We start from the raw sequence: 21,203 nt of genomic DNA on the forward strand, positions 1-21,203 counted from the left end.
TCGGCCCTGGATTTTGCCAGATAGAGATGCGAAGTAAGACGTTGTAATGAGATTCTCTAATTTGCCGAAACACAGTTATTAGATACCTGATCCTCAGACAGAAATGTTATTTGCTGAAGAGTAGGTTGCTCGAAACCATATGGTGTGAGATTTTGCTGGCCGAAGTTCTGAAACGAACGGTTACGAGTGACAACGTTAGTTATACCGCCAAGTGACCTCTATATTAGCTGCGTAGAAACAAGCTCGACCAAGCTCAAAAGGATTCAGCCTCACCAAGACGGGGTCAATTGACCGGGGCCAGCCGCACTCGCACCTCCAAGGGGCGCTTCTCCACCAACAAGAAGGTCCGCAATTCTTCCCATCGCAACTGTTTCCCCTCTACCGCCTCGAAGTCAAAATTGACCAGTAACTTGGTAAGGATCAACCTCATCTCCGCCCATGCCAGGTGCTGACCTAGACAAGACTGCGGTCCCATGCTGAACGGCTGCACGGCGTGACGGTCGTCCTGGTAAAAGTTGGAGTTGGGATTACTCGAAGCATCCGGGAGCCATCGCTCGGGTAAAAAGGAGGAGGCTGCATGGAACCGAGAGGGGTCGCGATTGAGAGTGTAAGCCTGCAGGGAAACCGCGGTCTGGCCGTGATTTCGTTGTCAATACTGATGTCGATCATATCTAAAGGGGGTGAGGGACCCCCAGGGGTTTGCTTGACTTACTCCGCCCGGTAACCAAGTCCCACACACCGTGCTGCCTCCCGGCGGCACCTGGCGGGGAAGCATCCACGGCACAGGTGGACACAGTCGGAGACCCTCCTGAATCACTGCAGCGAGGTACGGCAGATCCGCCGCTACTGACAGGCTGATGTCTTGACTAGATTCGAACCTTCCACGGATCTCCCCGATGAGGCGCCCCAAAACTTTTGGTTGATTCACTAGATAGGTCAGAATGCCCGTCAACACGGTGGCAGTCGTTTCACTGCCCGTTGTAGTCAAAATCATAAAGGTCGAATTGAGCTCTCCCCGTGGTAATGCCACTTGGCCATTCTCATCGATTAGGTGAGACATGATATCCGGTCGCTGAAGCTCCCAGCTGAGCCGTCGGTCGATCTTGTCGATGATTTGCCGGTAATGGCGTTGACTCTTTTCGTGCAGCGAGCGGGGGATGCATTTCATCAGTAGCGCTTCCAACGGGGGGTAATACCGCGCTGCCGCAATGAATGATGCTGCCTTAACACTACCAAATAATAGTGCAATCCAGGGGTGGTACTGTGAGTGCTGCAGACAATTGAATGACTCGCCAAAGCCGAGGTCGCCAAAAATGTCAAATGTGGTGAAATTGAACCAGGGGCCCATGTCAATCACTGCCCCGTCTGTGCCAGCGACTGAGACTTGGTCTTTGATACGGTCAACAAGAAGTGAGGCATATCTTTGTAGCACAGGCTCCTGCACCCTCAAGGCACGCGGGGTGAAGGCCGGAGCGAGTAGTTTACGCATGCGGGAATGTTTCGCCGGATGGATTGCACTCAACAGAGTATCAGGCTGGCCAGGCTGCCTGCGCCACCAGAGGGGATCTTTGAGAAGTTGCCGATCGTCAGGCCGACTCGCGTAGACGTCGGTCCAAGCGTCACCGCTGGCAAAGCTGACCTCGTCAGGGGCGGTGCGAACAACTGGGCCGTACTTGCGATGCAATCTTTCGAAGTCATGGACAATCGTGCCCCGAAGTAGTGCCCTGGTAAACGGCAAACGAGTGGCAGACCAGCTAATTGGCCCGGGTAAATGGCTCAATGGACTGAAAAACACATTGTAAACAATGCGGCTTATGGGATACTGAGCAAATAGTTTTAGTAATTGGTTCTGTAAGAGAAAAAGTTGCCAGGTGGGGAAAGCGATGCATACAATCACCAGCAGGGAGATAGCTATACTCAAAGCGTTAATGGCCATGTTGATAGTGTGGTTGTAGGAAAGAAAACGCAAGAGTCAGGAAGGCACACTAAATAGACGTTGGTGGAGCACTGGAGAGGATGTTGCGAAGGATTGGAAGACAAGGACCTGTTGGCTTACGTGGGCTAATGCATGCACGTACAGCCTATCACATTTTGGCTCCCAATTCCATATTAATTTACATACTAAATTAAAACTCACATGTGTTACCAATATTCATTAAAGATCTAAATTATCAAATTTAAGGTCAGTTAATACTACACACCATATTAGAGTTCAACGAGTAGCTAATATAAATCATCTAGTAAGTGTTCATGATACCTTATGCATAAGGAAGCCCTTCATAAAAGCCTCGAACTATGTAATTATGTCTTTTGTATCACAATTAAGGCACAATGAATTTATTGATTCCAGTAGGGAATCCGTGAGAATACCAGTGAAAACATAATAAAATTCATCCGATCTCGAGGACTCCTGGGCTGCGATTCCGACGCGTGGTATTGGTTGTGTTCTCGAACCGGCTTAGGGTCCGAATTATATCAGTGGCCCAACAAGACCACTATATTTAGTCCCGTCAGGGGTCAAACTCCCTAAGCAATTTAGTTACATACTGATAGTGCATATAACAGCCAGTCGCACTTCGCACGAACGGCCGTGCATAACAGGTTGAGACTCACTACTCGAAGGATTTAAATCCCTGCTTTTAATAAAATGATCGAGGTCAGCCGGAGTCTGTGGTGGAAGTGGGGGCCATGTGCTGCCTCCGTATTCCCTGGAATGACCAATTATCGAGCTTGTGATTAGCCGAACTAATTTTCCGCATAGAACTGCCAAGAAGATCGGGAGATCAGGTCGAATCAAACAACGTTAGAATCGCTTGGGAATAAGTAAGTGCGCGCTGCGGCTTCTGACTGGATGTATCAGCCATCGGATAAGTACGTAGCCTCAGCAGCAATCAATTAACTCCAACCCCAGCCCTTTATAACAGAGCAAGGTTCGTCCGAGAAGATCGGTCGGTTCCTGGCGGGTCGAGCCGTCCGGTTGCCAAGCACTCAAGTTCCAGTATCGTGCGTGGTAATCTCAATACGGTTGCAAATATAGTTGCAAGAAAACCTACAAATAGCCAGTATTTGATCAATTCTGGTGAGAATACTAAGCCGGGCTAAACTCTTGATAAGGTTTATTTTGGTGGAACGTATAGGTTGCGTAGTGTGTTTTAAGGGTGAACGGGTGGGTTATTTTTAAAGCCATTGGGTTTCCCCCGGGGCCTCACCCCCCGAACTACTCCGTACTTCTACTTGGACTCCACGTATTCTCAAACGGACTTCAACAGCTAGTGGTCTAAGCGGTTGCTATTTGGCGTAAACATTTGGCCAAACGGTGCGTACAATCACCTAATTGATATTAGCGCCGTACATCTAGGAGTGACTAGGCCATGCTGGGCAATATAGTCTAATTTTCTCTACTAAGAGCCTTAGTACTAAGACTAGCACCCGGACCACGAAGGCCACCACAGAAATACACCAAAGTGACGTCTTAAACGGCAGAACTATTCCTATCAAGGAAGTTATTGGTTCGGGTTACCCATACATGGCCGCCAAACAGTACCGCCGGAGCTCGCCTTCCGCAGGTCAGTGGCTCTGGTAGTACTCAGATTTCAATGCTGCACTGTACCTTGTTGCTAAATCTGCGATCTTTGTAGCAGATTCTTTGGGAGAAGTCGATTCCGCTAGAGCTAAGCAGCCTTTTGGCGTTTGCTAATAATTATTAGAATTTCAACCTCTCAACCACACGCCATTCATGTTAAACCAGTACACTTCCTAAACTAACTCAGTCCAATACCTTCGCTATGAACACGGATACTCCCTCCTTTCATTACTCAGATGCGCATTTGTCTCCTAATAAATCTATTCCATCTCCATCCCCAAGTGGTTTATCTCGCCCCATCACCTCTTGCTTACCATGCCGTCATCGCAAAGTCAAATGCGACCGTCGCCAACGGCAATGTTTAGTGTGTGAGCGAGGCGGTCATGCCTGCTCGTATGTATCAAAGCCACAATCGCCGGCTTCGCCCCTAGAGTCGAATCGCATAGTCAAAGCCAGCCGCAACAGTGGCTCCAGGTTGTCTTCGTCGACACTGGCTCGAATTAATCCCGGTCTGCAGCGACTGGCCAAATTCATGGAGCAAGCGAAAGCATATGAGGCATCCTCATCGCACAGTCCCTCCTCGTCGTCTCCGGACTCCTTCTCGTCTACATCGACAACGCAACCGACACCAGCAGCCAACACTTCCGCCCCTCCCCACAATCCGCGATCGGAGGAAGATGCCCTCATCCTGGATAACGGAGTCCCCCACTTTGTTTCCGGCAAACACTGGGCCTGGATGGCAGCAGAGGTGCGCTTCACAGCATGCGGCTCGCGTGAATAACAGGAGTGAGAGCACAGAATGCTAACATAGTCTCACTGTTTCCTTTTCCCTCTTTATAGCTCCAAGACATCCAATCAGTTCTCACGGAATCTCAAAAGTCCTCTTCTCCGGAAGGGACACTTGACGATGTTATTTGGGAGGCCGATTCACCTGCCAAGGCATCATTTAGTAACATTAGCAACAACTTCTGGCCTGATACCCGGGAAGATTGTTACTTGCTGTTGAATGTGTACCTGGCCAATGTCGACCCGATAGTTCGCATTATCCACCGGCCAAGCTTGGCCCGTCGCTTTGACGCCTTCGTGCGCTCTCAATATCCTGACAGTCGAGATTACACACCGACCCAAGGGGGAGACAGCAACGGCGGTACGAGCTGCGGTCCGACAAAGATTGACGCCTTCCAACCACTGGTCATGTCTATCTTCTACGCGGCTGTCAACAGTATAAAGGATACAGACGTAGCCACCATGTTCGGTATGGACAAAGTCTCTCTTCTGAATCGGTATCGGATGGGAACAGAGATGCTTCTCAAGCGCCAAAAATTTATGACCTCGAGGATCTTTGAGGTTCTGCAGGCATTTGTGATATTATTGGTAAGGAACCCATAAAGAAATTCAAAAACCAATCGCTATTCTAATCTTAATTCATGGCTATAGACTGCGCAATACAGAGAAGATGACATGGGCAAAGTGTGGCCATTGACAGGCCTGGCCATTCGGATTGCAATGCTTCAGGGACTCCACAGGGACCCCCTAGCCCTACCACTCGGAACGATCGACGTCGTACAGGTGGAGCTGCGCCGTCGCCTGTGGGCTCAGATCTGCTATCTGGATTTCCGGACTGCGGAAGATCACGGATTCGCGCCGTCAATCCACGCATCGGACTTCGATACGCGTCGGCCCGTCAGTCTGGACGATGTGGATCTGATTGAAGGCGTGGCCCCCTTGGCCGGGCTCTCTGATGCCTCTAAATTCACCGATATGACCATCTACCTTCTGCGCATCACAGCCGCCGGTTACTACGGGCACATCATCCAGATAACGCATGCATCACGCAAGCGTTTGCGTAACGGCTTGAATGGTTCGGTTATTGACGAGTCCCAATCTTTGGTGAAGCTACAAGAACTGTTGCAGACCGCCACTGGGCTTGCAGGTGAGTTAGAGAGGGGCCTCGACGAGCTGGTTCGGTACTGCGATAAGAGGGTGGTTATGCAATCGATGGCTTTGGATCTTAGCCAGCACCTCAAGACTAAATTCTGGGTTATGTTCTGGATGCAGATCCCACGACAGAATCGCGAGAAAATTATAAGTCCTGCTATGAGACGAAAGTGAGCCTCCTCTCCTTCTGCCTCCACTTTCCTATAGCCAGAAGGTGTTGCATGTCTGTCCACTTCGAGAAGAAGAGCATAGTAGGAGATTGGTTCGAGAAGAATTAACAAACTTATTTTGATAGCATATTCGTCGACGCTGCGACCGCCGTAGAAACTTGGTGCACCATTTCTTCGAGCCCGGCCTGCGAACCCTATCAATGGCACATAACCTCACACGCCGGGTTTAACCTCATTCTCTACGTTCTCTCTGAGCTTCACAGTCCCGAATTTCGGAAGCCTGGATGGAGGATCTTCGCCAGCGTGGGCTTCAACTCGCCAATGCCATCTACGACCTGCGCGGCCATCATACCACGGGCGCCTGGCCTGCAATCATGTGGCTGGTAAATCGTATTCGATTCCAGCAGGATCCGGCGGAAGATTCAAGGCCTCTGATGGCTGCTGGCGCTGTTGTCGGCGGTAATGGTGGTACTGGGCCTGGTGGTCCGTCGGATACCCAGCCCTCGATTATGAGACCGGCTGGTCCTGCCGGTGCTGGGGGTGTTGATGATGCTCCGCCAGTGGGCCCGGCAGGGTTGGAATTTGACACCGGAGATCTCATGGGGCTGATCGATCTAGAAGACTTTGATTTCTCGGATTTCATTGTAATGGATGGGATGGGGTTGCCGGGGCTTTCGCGGTGATAGGGCGGACTATTGAACGTTTAAAGCCGAAATAAAACGTAGAGACGACTTATCGACTCCTGGCATGAGATGTGACAATAGAAAAAAGTAGGGGAATGTCCCATCCACTCTCAATGAACGGCATTAATGGTTGGGGTGTATCGTGACCATGACTTTGTCAGTTAGCGGGAGTGCAATTTATCCCTCTGCAGTCCCTGTCTCTTGCTTGCTACTCGATTTGAGGATGGATATCCCCTCGTACGAGGTACATACTAACGTTATCTGGAGTGGTGGTCTGGACCCACAGCTCGTACGAGCAAACCGTGCGGCGACCCCACAACTCGGCCGAGGTGGATCCCAGAGTATGAAGCACTCGGCCTCAATATCAATAGAAAAGCAAGCATCTCCCTCGTTAAATTCGTGATATAGGTTATACCCACCATCATTACAAAGCAATAAAAAACATCGTCCAATATGTCAGATATGCATAGAAGCAATTTCCCTGAAGCTCCAGCAACCATGAGCATGGAAACCAAGACAGACCATGAGCGAACGGACACGATCGACCCACTTGCCCAACCCAACATCAAGACAGAGCTCGGAAATGGGCTCGAGAACATCGATCCTAATGCCCCAGTGCGGGTGCGCAGAGGATTTCTCCCGTGGTTGTGTATGGTCCCATCTGTACAGGATCCCAGATCCTACAGCTCGGGAGTAAAGTGGTTCTTAACCTTCATCGTTGCCGCTGGTGGTCTAGTCGTTCCGTTGAGTAGCGGCGTCTTGTTCCGTAAGTATCCTCTCCCCATTACTTTCTTCAGACAGACTGGAGGTTTACGTGCTGGTCGTCCAACAGCCTGCTTGCTTGAAATTGCCGCCGACCTAGATACAACCGAATCCGTTGTCAACCTGTCTATTGCCTTCGGTTCGCTGGCCGTCGCCATCACACCCCTGTGGTGGTCCTACTTCGCCGAACTCTACGGTCGTCGTCTCGTCTATCTGTTATCTTTCTTCTTCGTCGGTATTTTCTGTATCCTAGCAGCCATCAGCCCCAATATCGGTATGTTCATCGCCATGCGCCTTCTTGGCAGCGCCTCAAGCGCTTCCCTACAATCCGTTAGCGCAGGCACAATCTCCGACATGTTTGAGACGCACGAGCGCGGAAAGGCCATGGGCGCCTTCATGCTAGGACCCATGCTAGGCCCCATGTTTGCCCCTATCATCGGCGGAGCGCTCACGATGCGGTGGGGATGGCGCAGCACACAATGGTTCATGGTAATTTACGGCTGGACGGTGTTCATGGTGATGGTCTTCTTTTTACCAGAGACAGCGACAAATCTGGCAGAGACTCAGCGCGAGCACCGCGCTAACGCTAGCAGCCCTGTCAAGAAAGCCGCCCACTTTCTCCTCAAGCCCATAGAGGCTGCCAAGCTCCTCCAGTACCCGCCTATCCTAATTACGGTCTACTATACAGCGATTGTGTTTGCGACTTATTACCTTATTTGCGTCTCAATCGAGGATACCTTCGCTGTGGCCCCCTACTACTGGAGTCCCGTGACCGTCGGGGTCGCCTACATTCCCGGAGGGCTGGGGTTGTTGTTCGGGGCAATCATCGGTGGTCGCTGGCAGGATGCAATCATGGCACGCACGGCGCGCAAGGAGGGCCGATATGACGATGCAGGAGAGCTGATACTGCATCCCGTAGACCGGTTGGGGGATAATTGCCTGATGGCGGGCATTCTCTTCCCTGGTGCGCTTTTGTGGTGGGGATGGTCAGCCGAGAAGCAGATCTTCTGGCTGGTGCCGGTGAGTTCGCCATGTTATACCCTGATCGACATTTCCAGAATGGACAGAATGACTAATGCCCCTGATACTACTTAGCTGATCGGAAATTTCTTCTATGGCTTCAGTGGAATGATTCTCACCAACGTGACCATGACCATGCTGACCGAGTTCACCCCTAAGAAATCGACCGTTGGTGTGGCGGTGAACAACCTGTTGCGGAACAGCCTGTCGTGTGTCAGTGCTGTCATCGCTCAACCGCTATTTGATGCCATTGGGACTGGATGGTCGTTCACGGCTGCCTGTCTCTTCTGTCTGCTAAGTGGCATTCCGTTGATCCTTCTGCGGATGAAGCGGGAGGAATGGAGCCGGAAGATGAAGGCTACGCTAGGGAGTGAATAGCGTGACCATTTTCTGGGAACGCGCGCTTTGAAAAGGAGTGAGACTATACTATAAGGCTTGATAGACTTTATGTGGATTTAAGGGCTATAGGTTTGCTTTTGCTACAACATATTCTCTCTGGCAGGGATGGGTGAAGCAATGAGACTTTTGGTTTTCAAGATTATTTTACTCCTCTGGTGCTTCCAGAAGTGTAGCCTTCTTATAGCGAAGAACGACCAGATTATTCATGGCTACTGAGCCGCACTCCGAGTTATTGGTTCATCATTGGTTGGTCGCTTCAAAATGGCCTATTATACATCCCAATATGGGCCTCTGCCCCACGGTGCTTAACACTCCAACCTCCTCTTTCGGTGACGCAAGGCAGGACCCTCAGGCTATTAAGCAAAATGTGTCCACTAGGGCCCCCTGAGCAGAGCAATAGTCATGACACCATGGACAAGGGAGTGGGTTGACTGGGAGGAGCTACATAGAGGTGGAACGAAACATTCAGCGCGCTCACGGCGGATTTGCGATTCCGGGGCCACCCATTCGGTCGTAGTGATACGTTTTATCTTTCACTGCCTTGAAGGGTACGTAGAACAGTGACAATGCAGAATACAATAAGCCCCGCTCATTTCATGTAGGTATATAAATTCTCATCGGCTTCACAGCTTACTATCCCGCGCAGTGACCAACCGCTCATCCTGAGCGAACTGATAATAATACTCCAGACACCCAGGATTGAGTAGCGTGCCAGACGGCTTGATCCGCTTGCCCGATACGATCTGCTTGACTGGGAGCTCCACCTTCTTTCCATTGACAGTGACCTGACAGTGAATCGTTAGTATCGTCGATTTATGCCACTACATAATCACAAGTCTAGATAGGTACGTACCGGAATTTCAGCAGTCTCGAAGATAAAGCTCGGGACATGACGGCTGCTCAGTCTCTGACGAATGGCGGCCTTCACCCTGGCAACTAAGTCCGGTGTGAAACTGGCCCCAGCCTTCAGTAATAAGAACAGCATCACCCGCTCATCCGTATCTTGAGGTCGCCGCTGGCCGACACAGAGTGAGTCCGTGATTTCATTTGGGAATTCCGCTTCTAGGACCTGATAGATCTCCGACGACCCGAAGCGGACTCCAGATGGGTTTAGGACGCCGTCTGCCCGGCCGTGGAAGAATAGTTGTCGGGTTTGAGGATGGATGGAAACAAAGTCGCCATGCGTCCAGACATCTGGTGATATTCGCAGTGAGTAAGAGGAAGATGAAGGTAGAGGAGGTCGGGATGGGAAGGGGATTTAACTCCAGGATGTGAATGAACTTACTGTCGAATCGAGCAAAATAGGCATCATGGTACCGTATACTCCCATCTGCGCCCCAGAAACAAGCAGGCATGTTGGGGAAAGCGGCGGTGGCTACCAGCTCACCCGCGACGCCAACCCCTACAGACCTTCCCTTCGCGCCAGCTCCTTCAATGCTAGCGTCGTAGACGTCAACCGGGATACCGAGACTTATTCCAGCGCAGCCACCCATGTGAACAGGGAGGAGGGAGTTCCCTATTCCGAAGCACCCGGCCAGATCGGTTCCTCCGGAAATATTATTCAACCGTACATGTGGTGGGAAGCCCTGGTCGTAGAACCACTCGAACAGAGCGTCGGGGAGCACCATCCCCGTGCTGGTCACAATCTTTAACGAGCTCAAATCGGCAATCTGTCGCGGCTGGATATTTGCGCGTTGAAGCTCGTACATGTAACGCGGGGATGTGCCGAAATGAGTTACCCTGGAAGGTCAGCTTTCGTTGGAGCTTTGCGCAACAGAAGTATATAGTTATTTTGCTTACCGCTGTTGCTCTGCAAGCCGAATCAACGATTCAAGCCGCGGCATGAATGGACTGCCATCATAAAGAACAACCCGGGATCCGAACAAAAGGCTTTGAATAGCTGAGACATACATAATCCAGCCGGTCGTGGTGTACTGCAACGTCGTACTGGACTCGTCCAGCTCCGAATGCAGGTGCCCTTCTTTAAAAGCACTGATGAGCACCCCGCCGACCGAATGCGCAATGCACTTGGGCTGACCGGTGGTGCCTGATGAATAGACGATTAAAAAGGGATCGCGGAAGGGTATGCGTGTGAACTCAAGCCGGTCATCGCTAGACTTGGCCAAGAAATCTCCAAGCAGCTGCGCCTTGGGTATCTTGCTGATATCCAACGGCCGGGAAGCAAAGCGCGGTTGAGAGACCACCCCACGGAATTCCTGCACAGAACGCATTCCATCCACGACCGCCTCCATTTTAGCTCGGAGGTCGATCGTCTTGCCGTTGTAGACGGCCTGGTCGTCCATGAACAAGAACCGAGGCTTGATCTGTACGAGCCGGTCCAGGATTCCCTTCACCCCCATTTCCGTGGAGCTGGAAGAGAAAAGGGCTCCCAACGCGGTCGAAGCTAAAAACACGAGCAGGGTGTCGATGCTGTTGCTCGCACAAACGGCGATGCGATCGCCCTTCTGCACCCCGTTGGCCTTCATGGCCTGGAGCAAACGTCCGGTGCGAGTCCGGAGCTCACCCCACGTCAGGGACTGGTGTGATTCGGAGATTCCCTCGCGGACCTCAACCACCGCGATCTTCGCATCTTCCTTTCCTCTCGTGGATGGGCCATTCGGACTGGCTGAGAATAATAGGTTTTCGGCAAAGTTTAGCCGAATGCCGGTAAACCACTGGGGGATACTGTCCATGCGGGCCGATTGATCGAAAACGGCGGTATAACTTCCCTCATGGATGAGATTGAAGTTCTTCCAACAGAAATCCCAAAAGGTCGTCGGTTGTGTGATGGAGAATTCGTAAAGATCATGGTAGTCCTACCGACTATTCTTTAGCCCAGGCTCTTCAGAAAGGCCTGGTGTATATCCATCTGGTTCACCGACCTTGAAATCTTTCCCGATGTGCTGCTCTAGAGCCCTTCGGAAGCGTCCCATATGGGTAGACTCCGGGTCCGGATGCTTCCAGAGCATGCGTGGGGAGTCTTGAGTCGCCATTGACCGAGTAATAGTAAATTAGGTGGCTAGCAGGTGTTCTGGATAGAGGAAACCTCTCGGGATGGCAGGGATACTTTAGTATATGGAGAGGGGCTGGGTTATACCTCGGGTAAGCGTCCGCCATGCGGGACCTACCCCTTGATGCGGGCCGCAATTACAAGGGTCCGATATGTGGCATACACGCTGTTCAAGGTTATATACGTTATTTGTGTAGTCCACAAAAATAAAACTCCTTTCATCTACAGGCTACATTATCGAGTTCGTCGTCGCTGTCACAGGCCGCTGCAACGAATTGGTCGGGCCTGAAAACAACATCTTTCCGCCCGGGCTGTCCCACAGGAGTTCTCCATTGTGCTTGCGGGGCTCCGGACGATTGACACACAGTGGGGACTGCACGGACTCCTCTACAATGACTGACCGGAACAGACGGCCTTGAATCAGGTCCAGATCCGGGTGCGGCCCGCCGGCTTGAACGAATGTGCGGGGGACGAAATATGTCGCCTCGTCCGCACGCAGGTAGAGACTCGTTGCGATGCTAAAACTGCTCCATTGCTCCATAGCCAATCGTAATCCATCCATGTCGCGGAGTAGGACGACGACTTGGAACACGGATTGACCGGTCTTGTCAAATATGGGGTCTACTCAGAGAACTGGAGGCTTAGCGTACACCGCCAAAAAACATTCTACAGAGTTATGGCGAACGGTGTCAAACAGTCCACAACAAAAGATCAATTGCCTCCTATTTAGTCAGGATTCACTGACCATCTTTCTCGATGCTGACAAAGTGGTTCGCACGATCTTGAAGGTGGAGGACTATAAATAGAGTTGAGACTGGATATCCTGCGTCGAGAGGCCGATGTGACAGCTGAAGGGCAGGATTAGCTCTTTATTCCCGTTGCATCTCAAGATCCCGGTTCCTTGACTTGTAAAGTGCAGGTGTTTCCGGATTCAATCCGGAGAAATCTTCTTACACGTGGCTCCTCGCACAGGAAGTTCGGAACGATCTTCTCGAGTGGTGGATGGGCTCCTTGCTATAGATCCCGTCGAAGGAAAGTCTTTTGCGGTCGGCGATCGTCACCAACGGGCCAGCAGCTATGGCATTCGCCAGCTCTTTCACGGGAACGGCGTTGGGCAAGGCTGCTGCTCGGGAGCCTTATAAACGTGACGGAGTTTATAGGACATTTATCGTCAGGAGACTCCCAGCTTCTTACCGTTCGAAGTCTTCTAGCCTAGCCGCTTCGAAGGCGCCTCCTTGCGAGGACCCTTCCGCGCATCATACACGCAGTAGCTGGGCCCGTATCCGCGGTACCAAATTTTAACTCGTTAGTCTGGTACGCAATTCGAAACCCAAAGTCAGCATGAATGATAGATTTCATCTAAATTAGCGATTGGTAGTGGGCATGTGATAACTTCTTTGGATTGATATGGGTAGCTGGAGTGATTCTCGCTTCTGCAGCCAGCTGGACTGGGACTTCAGGTCTTTCCCATCGCCTCGGTGCCGAGAAGCGATCCTCCGTGGTTCGCTAGATTGTAGATGTGGATATGTTGGGTTCTCAGCAATGATGTCTTCTGCTGATATAAACAGTCGAGTGCTGGTAGGGCCTATTCTGATACCAGGTGGGGTGTTTATAAGCGTCAGCCGTCATTCAGCGATTGTCCCCACATCTTTGGATAGGTCCCGCTCCTTCATCGCCAGGATCAAAATGCGTGACAAATCCGGCCGTCCATGATCGTGCAGGTCACACACTTCCGTTCTATTTCAAATTCCCTCCCTACCAAATTTTCCCTACTCTCAATGGCTACGTTCAAACAGCTGGTTCGATTCGCCGTCGGTGATCAGACACACTATGGTGAGCTGATCAACACCGACGGCAATAAGTACACGGTGCAGCAGTTCGATGGTACTCCCTTCGACAAGTTGCTTTTGACAGACAAAACATACACCGTGACTGATGTATGTTATACCAGCCTTGCAACTACTCTCACTCAAATCTCACAATGAACGATCAATTAGCTTCTACCGCCCGTCCCGAATACTCCCCTGGTTATCTGTATCGGTCTCAACTACAAACAACACGCGAAGGAGGCCAGTGTAAGCCTCTCCCCACTCAACGCACACAAACCCATTTCCCTGACTAACGATGTTGTATAGTTGGATGTACCGACCTACCCTCCAGTCTTCACCAAACCCGCCGATGTCCTCGCGGGACCCTTTGAAACCATTCCCATCCACCGTGACGCCCAATCCCACCTCGACTACGAGGGCGAATTAACTGTCGTTATCGGCAAAGATGCAAAGAATGTCTCTGCAGAGGACGCTCTCGACTATGTTCTCGGATACACCGCGGGAAATGATCTCTCGGCGCGCAACTTCCAGATGCCGGAGGCGTCGGGGGGTCAATTCTGCTACGCCAAGTCATTCGATAAATTTGCTCCCATTGGACATGTCCTTGTTAGCGCGCAGGAGGTGCAAGACCCGCAGCAGCTGAGCCTGGTCACCAAGGTGAATGGAGTGGTCAAACAGACCACCAATACCAGTGATATGATTTGGGGTGTGCGCGACATCGTTAGTCATCTGTCCCGCGGAATGACCCTGAGGAAGGGCACCCTCATCATGACTGGCACCCCGTCGGGAGTGGGCTTTTTCCGGAAGGAATTCTTGCAGGATGGAGATGTGGTGGAGGTCGAGTTGGGAGGTGTGGCGAGTGTGAAGAATAAGATGAAATATCTGTAGTCAGAGAACCGGGAGTTATAGATTTTATGTGTGTATTTTAAGACTCGTATAGGCGCCGATGCAGGAAAGTACAAGACAGCCACCCATCTCCTAATAGCATCATATAGGCTTATACACAGTTAGAAACCTCTCTCGCCGTGTAACAGATTATTCTATTTTAGTCGACAGGCATTTCCATCATGGTTGCATCCGGAGTCCAGGCATATGTGCATCAGGCTGGTGTTTCGGGGTGCGCTGGTCGGCAAGGAATTACGTTACTCAGTAATGGTCGGCAAGGCTTCAGTGTTGGGACAACACCCGAATGGAATGGGGCGGCAATGGTCACGGATAGCCTACCGCTTTCTACCCGCAGACAGACAGTATATGGATGCGGGGACTAAGTCCTCCACTACCAACCTCGGCACGGACTCATGACGTTAGACTCATGGTAGATTTTAGTTCCATTATCGGGCATTTGGCAATTTGTAATTGAGATTATGGATAGGAAGGTGTTCTGTAGGGAAGAGATGTTCTTGGAATGGAAAAAGGCACCACATTGTATCATAGAGTATCATAGTCCCCACGTGGGGCCTATAGTTCAAATTATTGGATCAACGGCAGAGATTCGCCTAGTAGATCAATCTTGAGCGCTAACGTTGGTATAGAGCGACGATAGTGGAGAGGATTAAGAAGCAACTACTCGAGAGTTTCCGCTACCCCTCGAAGCATCCATATCCTACACCGTGACTCGAAGGCACAAGTCTGCGATTTGAGATGACTGTCTTCGAAGGGATGCTCATGGAGATCCATGTGAACGATGAATGTAATCTAAGGGTATTGAGACTGGAGAGAAAGTGGAAGATAATATGAATGGTCGACCACATTGGAAGCCCTCCAAGGTATTTAAAAACATGCTCGGGATAGATATCTACAGGGAGAGCATTAGGACAGTAGGACGCAGCCTATAAGGTAGCCTGTTGTTATACCTGATATGGAAGAAACGAAATACATGGTTTAGATTCCCAAGTGCCACTCTGCTATTGATGTGCTGCAGCCCATTCTGCCACCTCATAAGTTGGTGCACACCATATGTCTGGATCGTTGCTCACTCGCGCAACCACTGCTTCAATAACCGCACGGGTCTCGGGTGACGTGTGGAGAAAAGGATGGAAAAGAATATCAATGAAGGCCCCCTTCTCAACTGCAGCATCGATCTGGTCAAAGAGCGCCTGCTGGAAAGCTTCGCAAGTGAAGATAGATCCTTGCTCTCCGTATTCAGCTCTAAGAAAGTCGAATGCATCTAGGATGTAGAACGCATCGACAGCCCTCCATTGAAACGGTAGAGTCACGAAGCCATCTTTGTCCGTGCTGATATCTTGGCCCAGAATTGAAGCATACTTGATTCCGTGACGACGGAGCAAATCCTTGGTACCGGCGTTCATCGATCCGCCGGGAGGGCGGAAGCCTTTGTAACAGACACCAAGCTCCTGCGCTATTGGGAGGCTCTTGTTTATAATTTTTTCTTCTTGTAGGGGTGACAGCGTTTTCCACTCCTCGTGCTGATATGCGTGATATCCAATTTCATGGCCACGACTCTGGACCTCGCTGAGCATCTTTGGGTACGTCTGAATACCCCATGCTTCCATGAAATATGTCACTTTCACGTCGTGCTTGTCAAGAATGTCGAGAATAATTGGGGTCACCTCCAGTACCGACGGATGCTGTCCCACGGGTTTCTCCTTCGGCCATGCTCCTACTCCGACGTCTCTTGATTCACCCACATTATCAAATGTGATGCTCACTGCAGCTTTTGCACTGTCTGGCCAAGAAGAGGGAGGCATTGGGCTGGGTGGGTGCGGTTGGAAGTGGGTGTTGTGTCTATCGGTAGGTGAAGACGGCGCTCTGTATGTGAGAGAAGATTTGCGGACATGTGTACATCTTACCGTTCATTAAAACTTGCGGGCTCCTGTTATATACCGGCATTATTTCCGGGCGTTGCAGCGGGTACTATCAGGGATTCATCACTGCAACACGTAGGCCCCGCACATAAATCACCCAAGCTGGTCATGGCCCCGCAATCGGCAATTCTTCAAGGCTTTGCCTGGCTGGGTGACCCCATGCCTTTGTGATCTGCGGGACTTCCAGTGAGGGGCTACTGAATATGCGAAGGCCCCGCCAGGTATCAGATAAAGATAAGAATCAGGCCGTGGCCTTTGCTAGGTCAAGCCAAATTACACATTCCATCCTTCTTCATTCTGTGGACTCTGCAATCTCTTAATTCTTCTCTACGAAATGGCCTCTTCCACTGCTGCAGCACCTGGAGGTCTGAACCACTATGCCTACGCTACCAACGATATGATCAAAACACACAAATTCTGGACGGAGGTCATGCGCTGTAAATTCCTTGGAGCGCAGCGTCAGGGTGGGGAGCCTGATAAATACAGTGGAGAGACCTTGGGGAGCTTCCTGCATTGCTTCTATGGCCTAGCGGACGGGTCAGCCGTGGCCTTCTTTGAACTCGCCAACAACTTTACGAAGACAGACGATGGCATCCCTGCCTTTACAAAGCACCTCGCTCTGTCGGTCAATTCCCGCGATGAGTTGTATGACTGGATGGCCCATTTCAAATCTTGCGGGGTCGATGTCAAGGGCGAAATCGATCACGATGGTCTTTGGTACTCCATCTACGTCATAGACCCGAATGGCCAGATGGTGGAACTTACATGGCAATCACGGCCATTTAATGAAAAGGATGTTGAGGAAGGGCTGGAGATTATGAGGCAGTGGAGAGAAGACAAGGCTGGGGGTAAATTATCCACTTAACAACCACTTGCCAGAACAGGGCGTCTCGTATCAACCGCCGAGGCTTCACCATCCATACCAAAATGCCCTGGTCATCCCTGCACCTCGCTTTTAGATCCCAATTTGGACCTGAGAACTCCGAAATAGCGGTGACAAACGAGCATCAATAGAACCATTAACTCGGTGGATATAGATGAATTCAAGTCCTATCAAACCGTCTAGATGAAGCAGTTTAATACTCCAAAATCCATTCGAATCCAGAACCCATGGAAGCCATATACGAATATCAAGGGAAAGAGTAACTGGATGGCACTTTTTACAGTGCGAATTAAAATATATAGAAATAGAAGACACATTAAAGCACCGTTAGTCTGTCTGAATATCCTATCTGTTGGAGAACTGGGGCGCTCATTTGGTAGTATATTATATGAACGTGGAAGAGTGCGGCTTGGATATATATAATTTAGTAGACGGGGTATTTTACCAAGGACATAAGGATGGTAAACTGTGATAACTGTAGTAGCAAAAATACATTAAATGACTGATCACAAAATATTTAGCAAGGCCGTTTCGCTTCAACGACCAAGGCTGTTTACGGAACATATGTTAATACTCTGTTGATTCCGGTCGAGATATAACAGATGGTTTTGCTGGTGCTTGGGGTACGATCTCCAAAATGCCAAGAGTTCTCCAAATTACAAGCTTTCCGCGCCTCCAGCGCAAGGCCATGGTTTATCGACCAAGAGTGTTTTATCTTATGGGCCTTTGGCTCGAATTCATAGGTTACGCCCACATGAGATTGTCTTATGATTGTATCGTCAATTAGACATAAGTCGTGTCTACCTGAACAGCGTCCTGTCTGAACTGCTGTCGCTGTTCCTTGTCCCGCATTCCCACCTATGCTAACCGAGATAAAAAGTTGTGGTATTCTATTCACGACCTTGATTACAAAATCGTCACCTAGATCTCCTGGTAGGTTTTGGTCTTCCTTATTTGGAAACATGGCTTGTATTACCATAAAGCTTTCCAGCGATAAAAATCAGATGCGCAATGCTCTGTGTTTTGTCTGGGTAGAGAAGGCGGAATACATCTTCATGACTCAGCCTGTCTCCGTCAAGGCGATACTTGGTAAAGTGAGTATATGGTATTAGATAAACTCACGTAGTACTTATGAATATATTTGCTGGACATTCCAAATATTGAAACAATCGATCTTCGTAGCATACAATGGTCCTCTTCAACGGCCATCGCTCGAAAAATAGGATGGGAAATCACATGATATGAGCCAGGAAATGGCAGAGTGCGGTGAGTGTATTAATCATCATCGCCGCTGAGCAATCAGGTATTAACAGCAACCTTTTTCTGCCTCTGCCGGACCTGCATCATTGCCCACGCTGCGCCATCTGCGATTTTGGCTGGTATTGAACATGGATGAAGTTAGATCGGTGGACGATACGCCAGTCTCACCAACGCGCAGAAAGAAAGCCCGGGTATGTCCTTACTGCAAGCGATCCTTCCGTCGCCACGAGCACCTCCAAAGACATCTCCGAATTCGTTAGTATAGCCGCCTAGAAAGCATGCGTTTCAATGTCGAACTAAGGAGTAAAATAATAGACACTAATGAAAAACCGTACCAATGCGATTGTGGGGCGACCTTTAGCAGACGTGATCTTCTGAAGCGCCATCAAAGTATTGGCCATGCTCCGAACACCCCATCATCACAGCCTTTCTCGTCCTTACCTGCGGTCTACGAACCCACCAATGTTCAATCTAATAAGGATGAAACCTACTTGGGCGTGAGGCCTCCATTATTGGAGTCGACGGAGTCCTTAATTACACAAGTAGGTTCAGCCGGCCGGGATGGCCAAGTGGAAGAGGAACGGCTTGAAGGTACGTCAAGTCCTTATTGCTGGGTGACTTACAGAAAGCCTCGCTACCAAGCTCTTAAGGACTATTCCACGATACTAAACATATACAGCCAATCTACTGTTCAATCCCCAGGACCTTTCAGTTTTCCAAGACCTGGACATGTTCAATAACAACCTGGGACTTAACGACGACTGGTATTTTCCATCTGAGCCAAGCCTTGTCAGAATATTTCCTGGAGACTTTGCGTCTAATAACATGCCAACAACATCCATCGCCAATCCACCCAATGGTCCTCCTTCAGGTGCAGAACAAATACTGAGCAAGCTTCCAACTGACAGAGAAGCTGTTGGTAAGCTTCCTTCACATGACACTCGACACCTTGATTGCAAATACTAAGCATGGATTGTAGCGGAGTTCGGAGTCCTCACTTTTCCAATACTCGTGGTTACGAATCACCATAGAGAACGTCTTTCCGAGACGTTGATGCTTTGCCACTCACGCAGCTAACAATCTACCATCCTGCCACTCGCTATCAAGATTCATCAATGGCTTCTTTGATGGTTTCTATCCCCACCTACCAATGGTGCACATTCCAACATTCAAGATCGAGGAATGTGAACCAGAAATGCTACTGGCTATGTGTGCTCTCGGTGCAGAATCTCGGCATGAGAATCGCAAAGCAGCATTGTTATTTCATGCAGCGAAGGACATACTGCATGCACGGGGTAAAGAGTGGGCAGATATTGAAATTGCTTCAGGTGCCTCAGAAGGAAGCTCAACATTTCCAAATCAGCAAGCCTTCAATTCCACCGACAAAATAATGCAGTGTCGTAGATATATGCGTGAAGCCCGGTGCGCATTTCTCCTCGTTGCGTTTGCGACCTGGCAACGCGAGGAAAGCATACACCGCGAGGCTTTCAATCTCCAGAGCTTCCTGGCTAGATGCGTTAGAGAGTCACAATTGAAAGAGGCCGATGATTCTTCAGTTACCAACACTGACAGCTGGCATTTGTGGATTCAGCAAGAAACCGACAGGAGGGTAAAACTCTTCTCTTTCTCTTTATTGACTCTTCAGTCTATAGCATTTGGTACACCACCAGCCATCCTGGCCGATGAAATCAACGTTCGTCTCCCATGTAGCTGCCTCGAATGGATTGCTCCGAACGAGCAGAAGTGGAAACATGTTCGAAGACCTGGCCATAAAGAGCAGATGTTGTTCCAAGATGCTCTATGTCACGTTATGAAGAATACACGAGATACTAATTTGAAAGGCACCCTCCCGGTTCCTTCACCGTTGTCGAACTACATCCTATTACACGCCATTATCCAGCGGATCTTGCTCGCATATCACACCCTTGGCCCATATAATGATGTGAATAACACCGTACTAAATGGGCAAAAGGAAGTCATGCGGTACGCGATCTCCCATCTGTTCAACAGCTACATTCCCCTAACCACTAACGTGGCTACCTTTCTCCTAGCAACTCTCTTTATGCATGGACCTCTCTTTGGCAACAAGCACCTGAATCGAGTCTGGACCCTCGAAATCCCAATGGCCCTGTGACATATACTTCAACTGCCCTGCTGGGTGTTGCATATATTCGACTTGGCCTCGATTTAGGCTCATATAGAATTCTTCAGTCTCGTGATGCTAGAGAAATAGCAAACCGACTGTTACAAATACCTCGTTTGCCACCTGGCCCTCACCTTCTCCCAGCAATTCTACATGCGACGCATGCTCTCAGCATCCCTGTCAAATTAGGGGTAAATTATGTGGCTCGAAGCCATGCGTTCGTCTGGAGCGTTCAACACTCTCTTTGTGGACTGGAGTTCGCGATCTTTCTCAGCAAATGGCTGTTTTGTATTGCCGACAACCAGACCAGAAGGCCACTAGATGGTATGTTATTTTATCCCAAGGGGTACCCGGTCCTTGCTGAGTTCAAACCCTTGAAGAGGATTGATATTTTTCTAATACGTATAACCAGAACATGAAGCGCGGCTCGTAAATTGGATCAGCGATATTGTGGAAGAAGGACGAACATCAGCAGACGAGGATCTGTGGTCTCGGCCTTCAGATCTGTCCGATTGTTCTTATCTAGGATTTGCCGTCGTAAAGCTATGGGCCCGTCTGATCAAGGGAAATGGCCAATGGTCATTATTCGAGGTTGTTGGTGATGGACTTGACCTCTATGCCAACACTTGTGAGCAGAACCTTATCAATTCTCAGACAGCTATGTCCGAGTCACGTTAAATGTTATTGAGATTCTATAT

The 21,203-nt window shown here is 49.9% G+C and overlaps 9 protein-coding genes across 9 annotated transcripts; 6 read left to right on the plus strand and 3 right to left on the minus strand.

Moving 5' to 3' along the window:
- Positions 1–283: 283 nt before the first annotated feature.
- An08g09230 (uncharacterized protein) lies at positions 284–1,936 on the minus strand (the record flags this gene model as incomplete). Its single annotated transcript, XM_059749288.1, has 3 exons — positions 284–631; positions 713–1,822; positions 1,892–1,936. The coding sequence occupies 3 exons, from the start codon at positions 1,934–1,936 to the stop codon at positions 284–286; spliced, it is 1,503 nt and encodes a 500-aa protein (XP_059606196.1).
- Positions 1,937–3,526: 1,590 nt separating this feature from the next.
- An08g09240 (uncharacterized protein) lies at positions 3,527–6,374 on the plus strand (the record flags this gene model as incomplete). The annotated part of the gene is made up of 6 exons (XM_059749289.1): positions 3,527–3,566; positions 3,820–4,331; positions 4,424–4,957; positions 5,021–5,516; positions 5,642–5,691; positions 5,955–6,374. 6 exons carry the CDS (start codon positions 3,527–3,529, stop codon positions 6,372–6,374), a joined length of 2,052 nt encoding a protein of 683 aa, XP_059606197.1.
- Positions 6,375–6,872: 498 nt separating this feature from the next.
- Positions 6,873–8,534, plus strand: An08g09250 (uncharacterized protein; the record flags this gene model as incomplete). Its single annotated transcript, XM_059749290.1, has 4 exons — positions 6,873–6,995; positions 7,044–7,140; positions 7,207–8,156; positions 8,232–8,534. 4 exons carry the CDS (start codon positions 6,873–6,875, stop codon positions 8,532–8,534), a joined length of 1,473 nt encoding a protein of 490 aa, XP_059606198.1.
- Positions 8,535–9,029: 495 nt separating this feature from the next.
- On the minus strand, positions 9,030–11,548 carry An08g09260 (uncharacterized protein; the record flags this gene model as incomplete). Its single annotated transcript, XM_001393000.3, has 6 exons — positions 9,030–9,095; positions 9,206–9,340; positions 9,409–9,749; positions 9,841–10,295; positions 10,356–11,371; positions 11,438–11,548. 6 exons carry the CDS (start codon positions 11,546–11,548, stop codon positions 9,030–9,032), a joined length of 2,124 nt encoding a protein of 707 aa, XP_001393037.3.
- Positions 11,549–11,670: 122 nt separating this feature from the next.
- Positions 11,671–13,278, plus strand: An08g09270 (hypothetical protein; the record flags this gene model as incomplete). Its single annotated transcript, XM_059749291.1, has 9 exons — positions 11,671–11,740; positions 11,794–11,843; positions 11,975–12,064; positions 12,140–12,211; positions 12,300–12,353; positions 12,431–12,484; positions 12,586–12,853; positions 12,981–13,025; positions 13,106–13,278. 9 exons carry the CDS (start codon positions 11,671–11,673, stop codon positions 13,276–13,278), a joined length of 876 nt encoding a protein of 291 aa, XP_059606199.1.
- A 65-nt stretch (positions 13,279–13,343) lies between these two features.
- An08g09280 (uncharacterized protein) lies at positions 13,344–14,696 on the plus strand (the record flags this gene model as incomplete). Its single annotated transcript, XM_001393002.3, has 5 exons — positions 13,344–13,502; positions 13,563–13,640; positions 13,701–14,244; positions 14,283–14,310; positions 14,429–14,696. The coding sequence occupies 5 exons, from the start codon at positions 13,344–13,346 to the stop codon at positions 14,694–14,696; spliced, it is 1,077 nt and encodes a 358-aa protein (XP_001393039.3).
- A 602-nt stretch (positions 14,697–15,298) lies between these two features.
- Positions 15,299–16,329, minus strand: An08g09290 (uncharacterized protein; the record flags this gene model as incomplete). Its single annotated transcript, XM_059749292.1, has 2 exons — positions 15,299–16,161; positions 16,239–16,329. 2 exons carry the CDS (start codon positions 16,327–16,329, stop codon positions 15,299–15,301), a joined length of 954 nt encoding a protein of 317 aa, XP_059606200.1.
- A 224-nt stretch (positions 16,330–16,553) lies between these two features.
- Positions 16,554–17,210, plus strand: An08g09300 (uncharacterized protein; the record flags this gene model as incomplete). The annotated part of the gene is made up of 2 exons (XM_059749293.1): positions 16,554–17,067; positions 17,104–17,210. 2 exons carry the CDS (start codon positions 16,554–16,556, stop codon positions 17,208–17,210), a joined length of 621 nt encoding a protein of 206 aa, XP_059606201.1.
- An 854-nt stretch (positions 17,211–18,064) lies between these two features.
- An08g09310 (uncharacterized protein) lies at positions 18,065–21,183 on the plus strand (the record flags this gene model as incomplete). The annotated part of the gene is made up of 7 exons (XM_059749294.1): positions 18,065–18,196; positions 18,416–18,553; positions 18,623–18,953; positions 19,042–19,281; positions 19,436–20,345; positions 20,414–20,829; positions 20,918–21,183. The coding sequence occupies 7 exons, from the start codon at positions 18,065–18,067 to the stop codon at positions 21,181–21,183; spliced, it is 2,433 nt and encodes an 810-aa protein (XP_059606202.1).
- Positions 21,184–21,203: the final 20 nt, after the last annotated feature.

Source organism: Aspergillus niger (genome assembly GCF_000002855.4).
Source record: "Aspergillus niger supercontig An08".
Lineage (NCBI taxonomy): Eukaryota > Fungi > Ascomycota > Eurotiomycetes > Eurotiales > Aspergillaceae > Aspergillus > Aspergillus niger.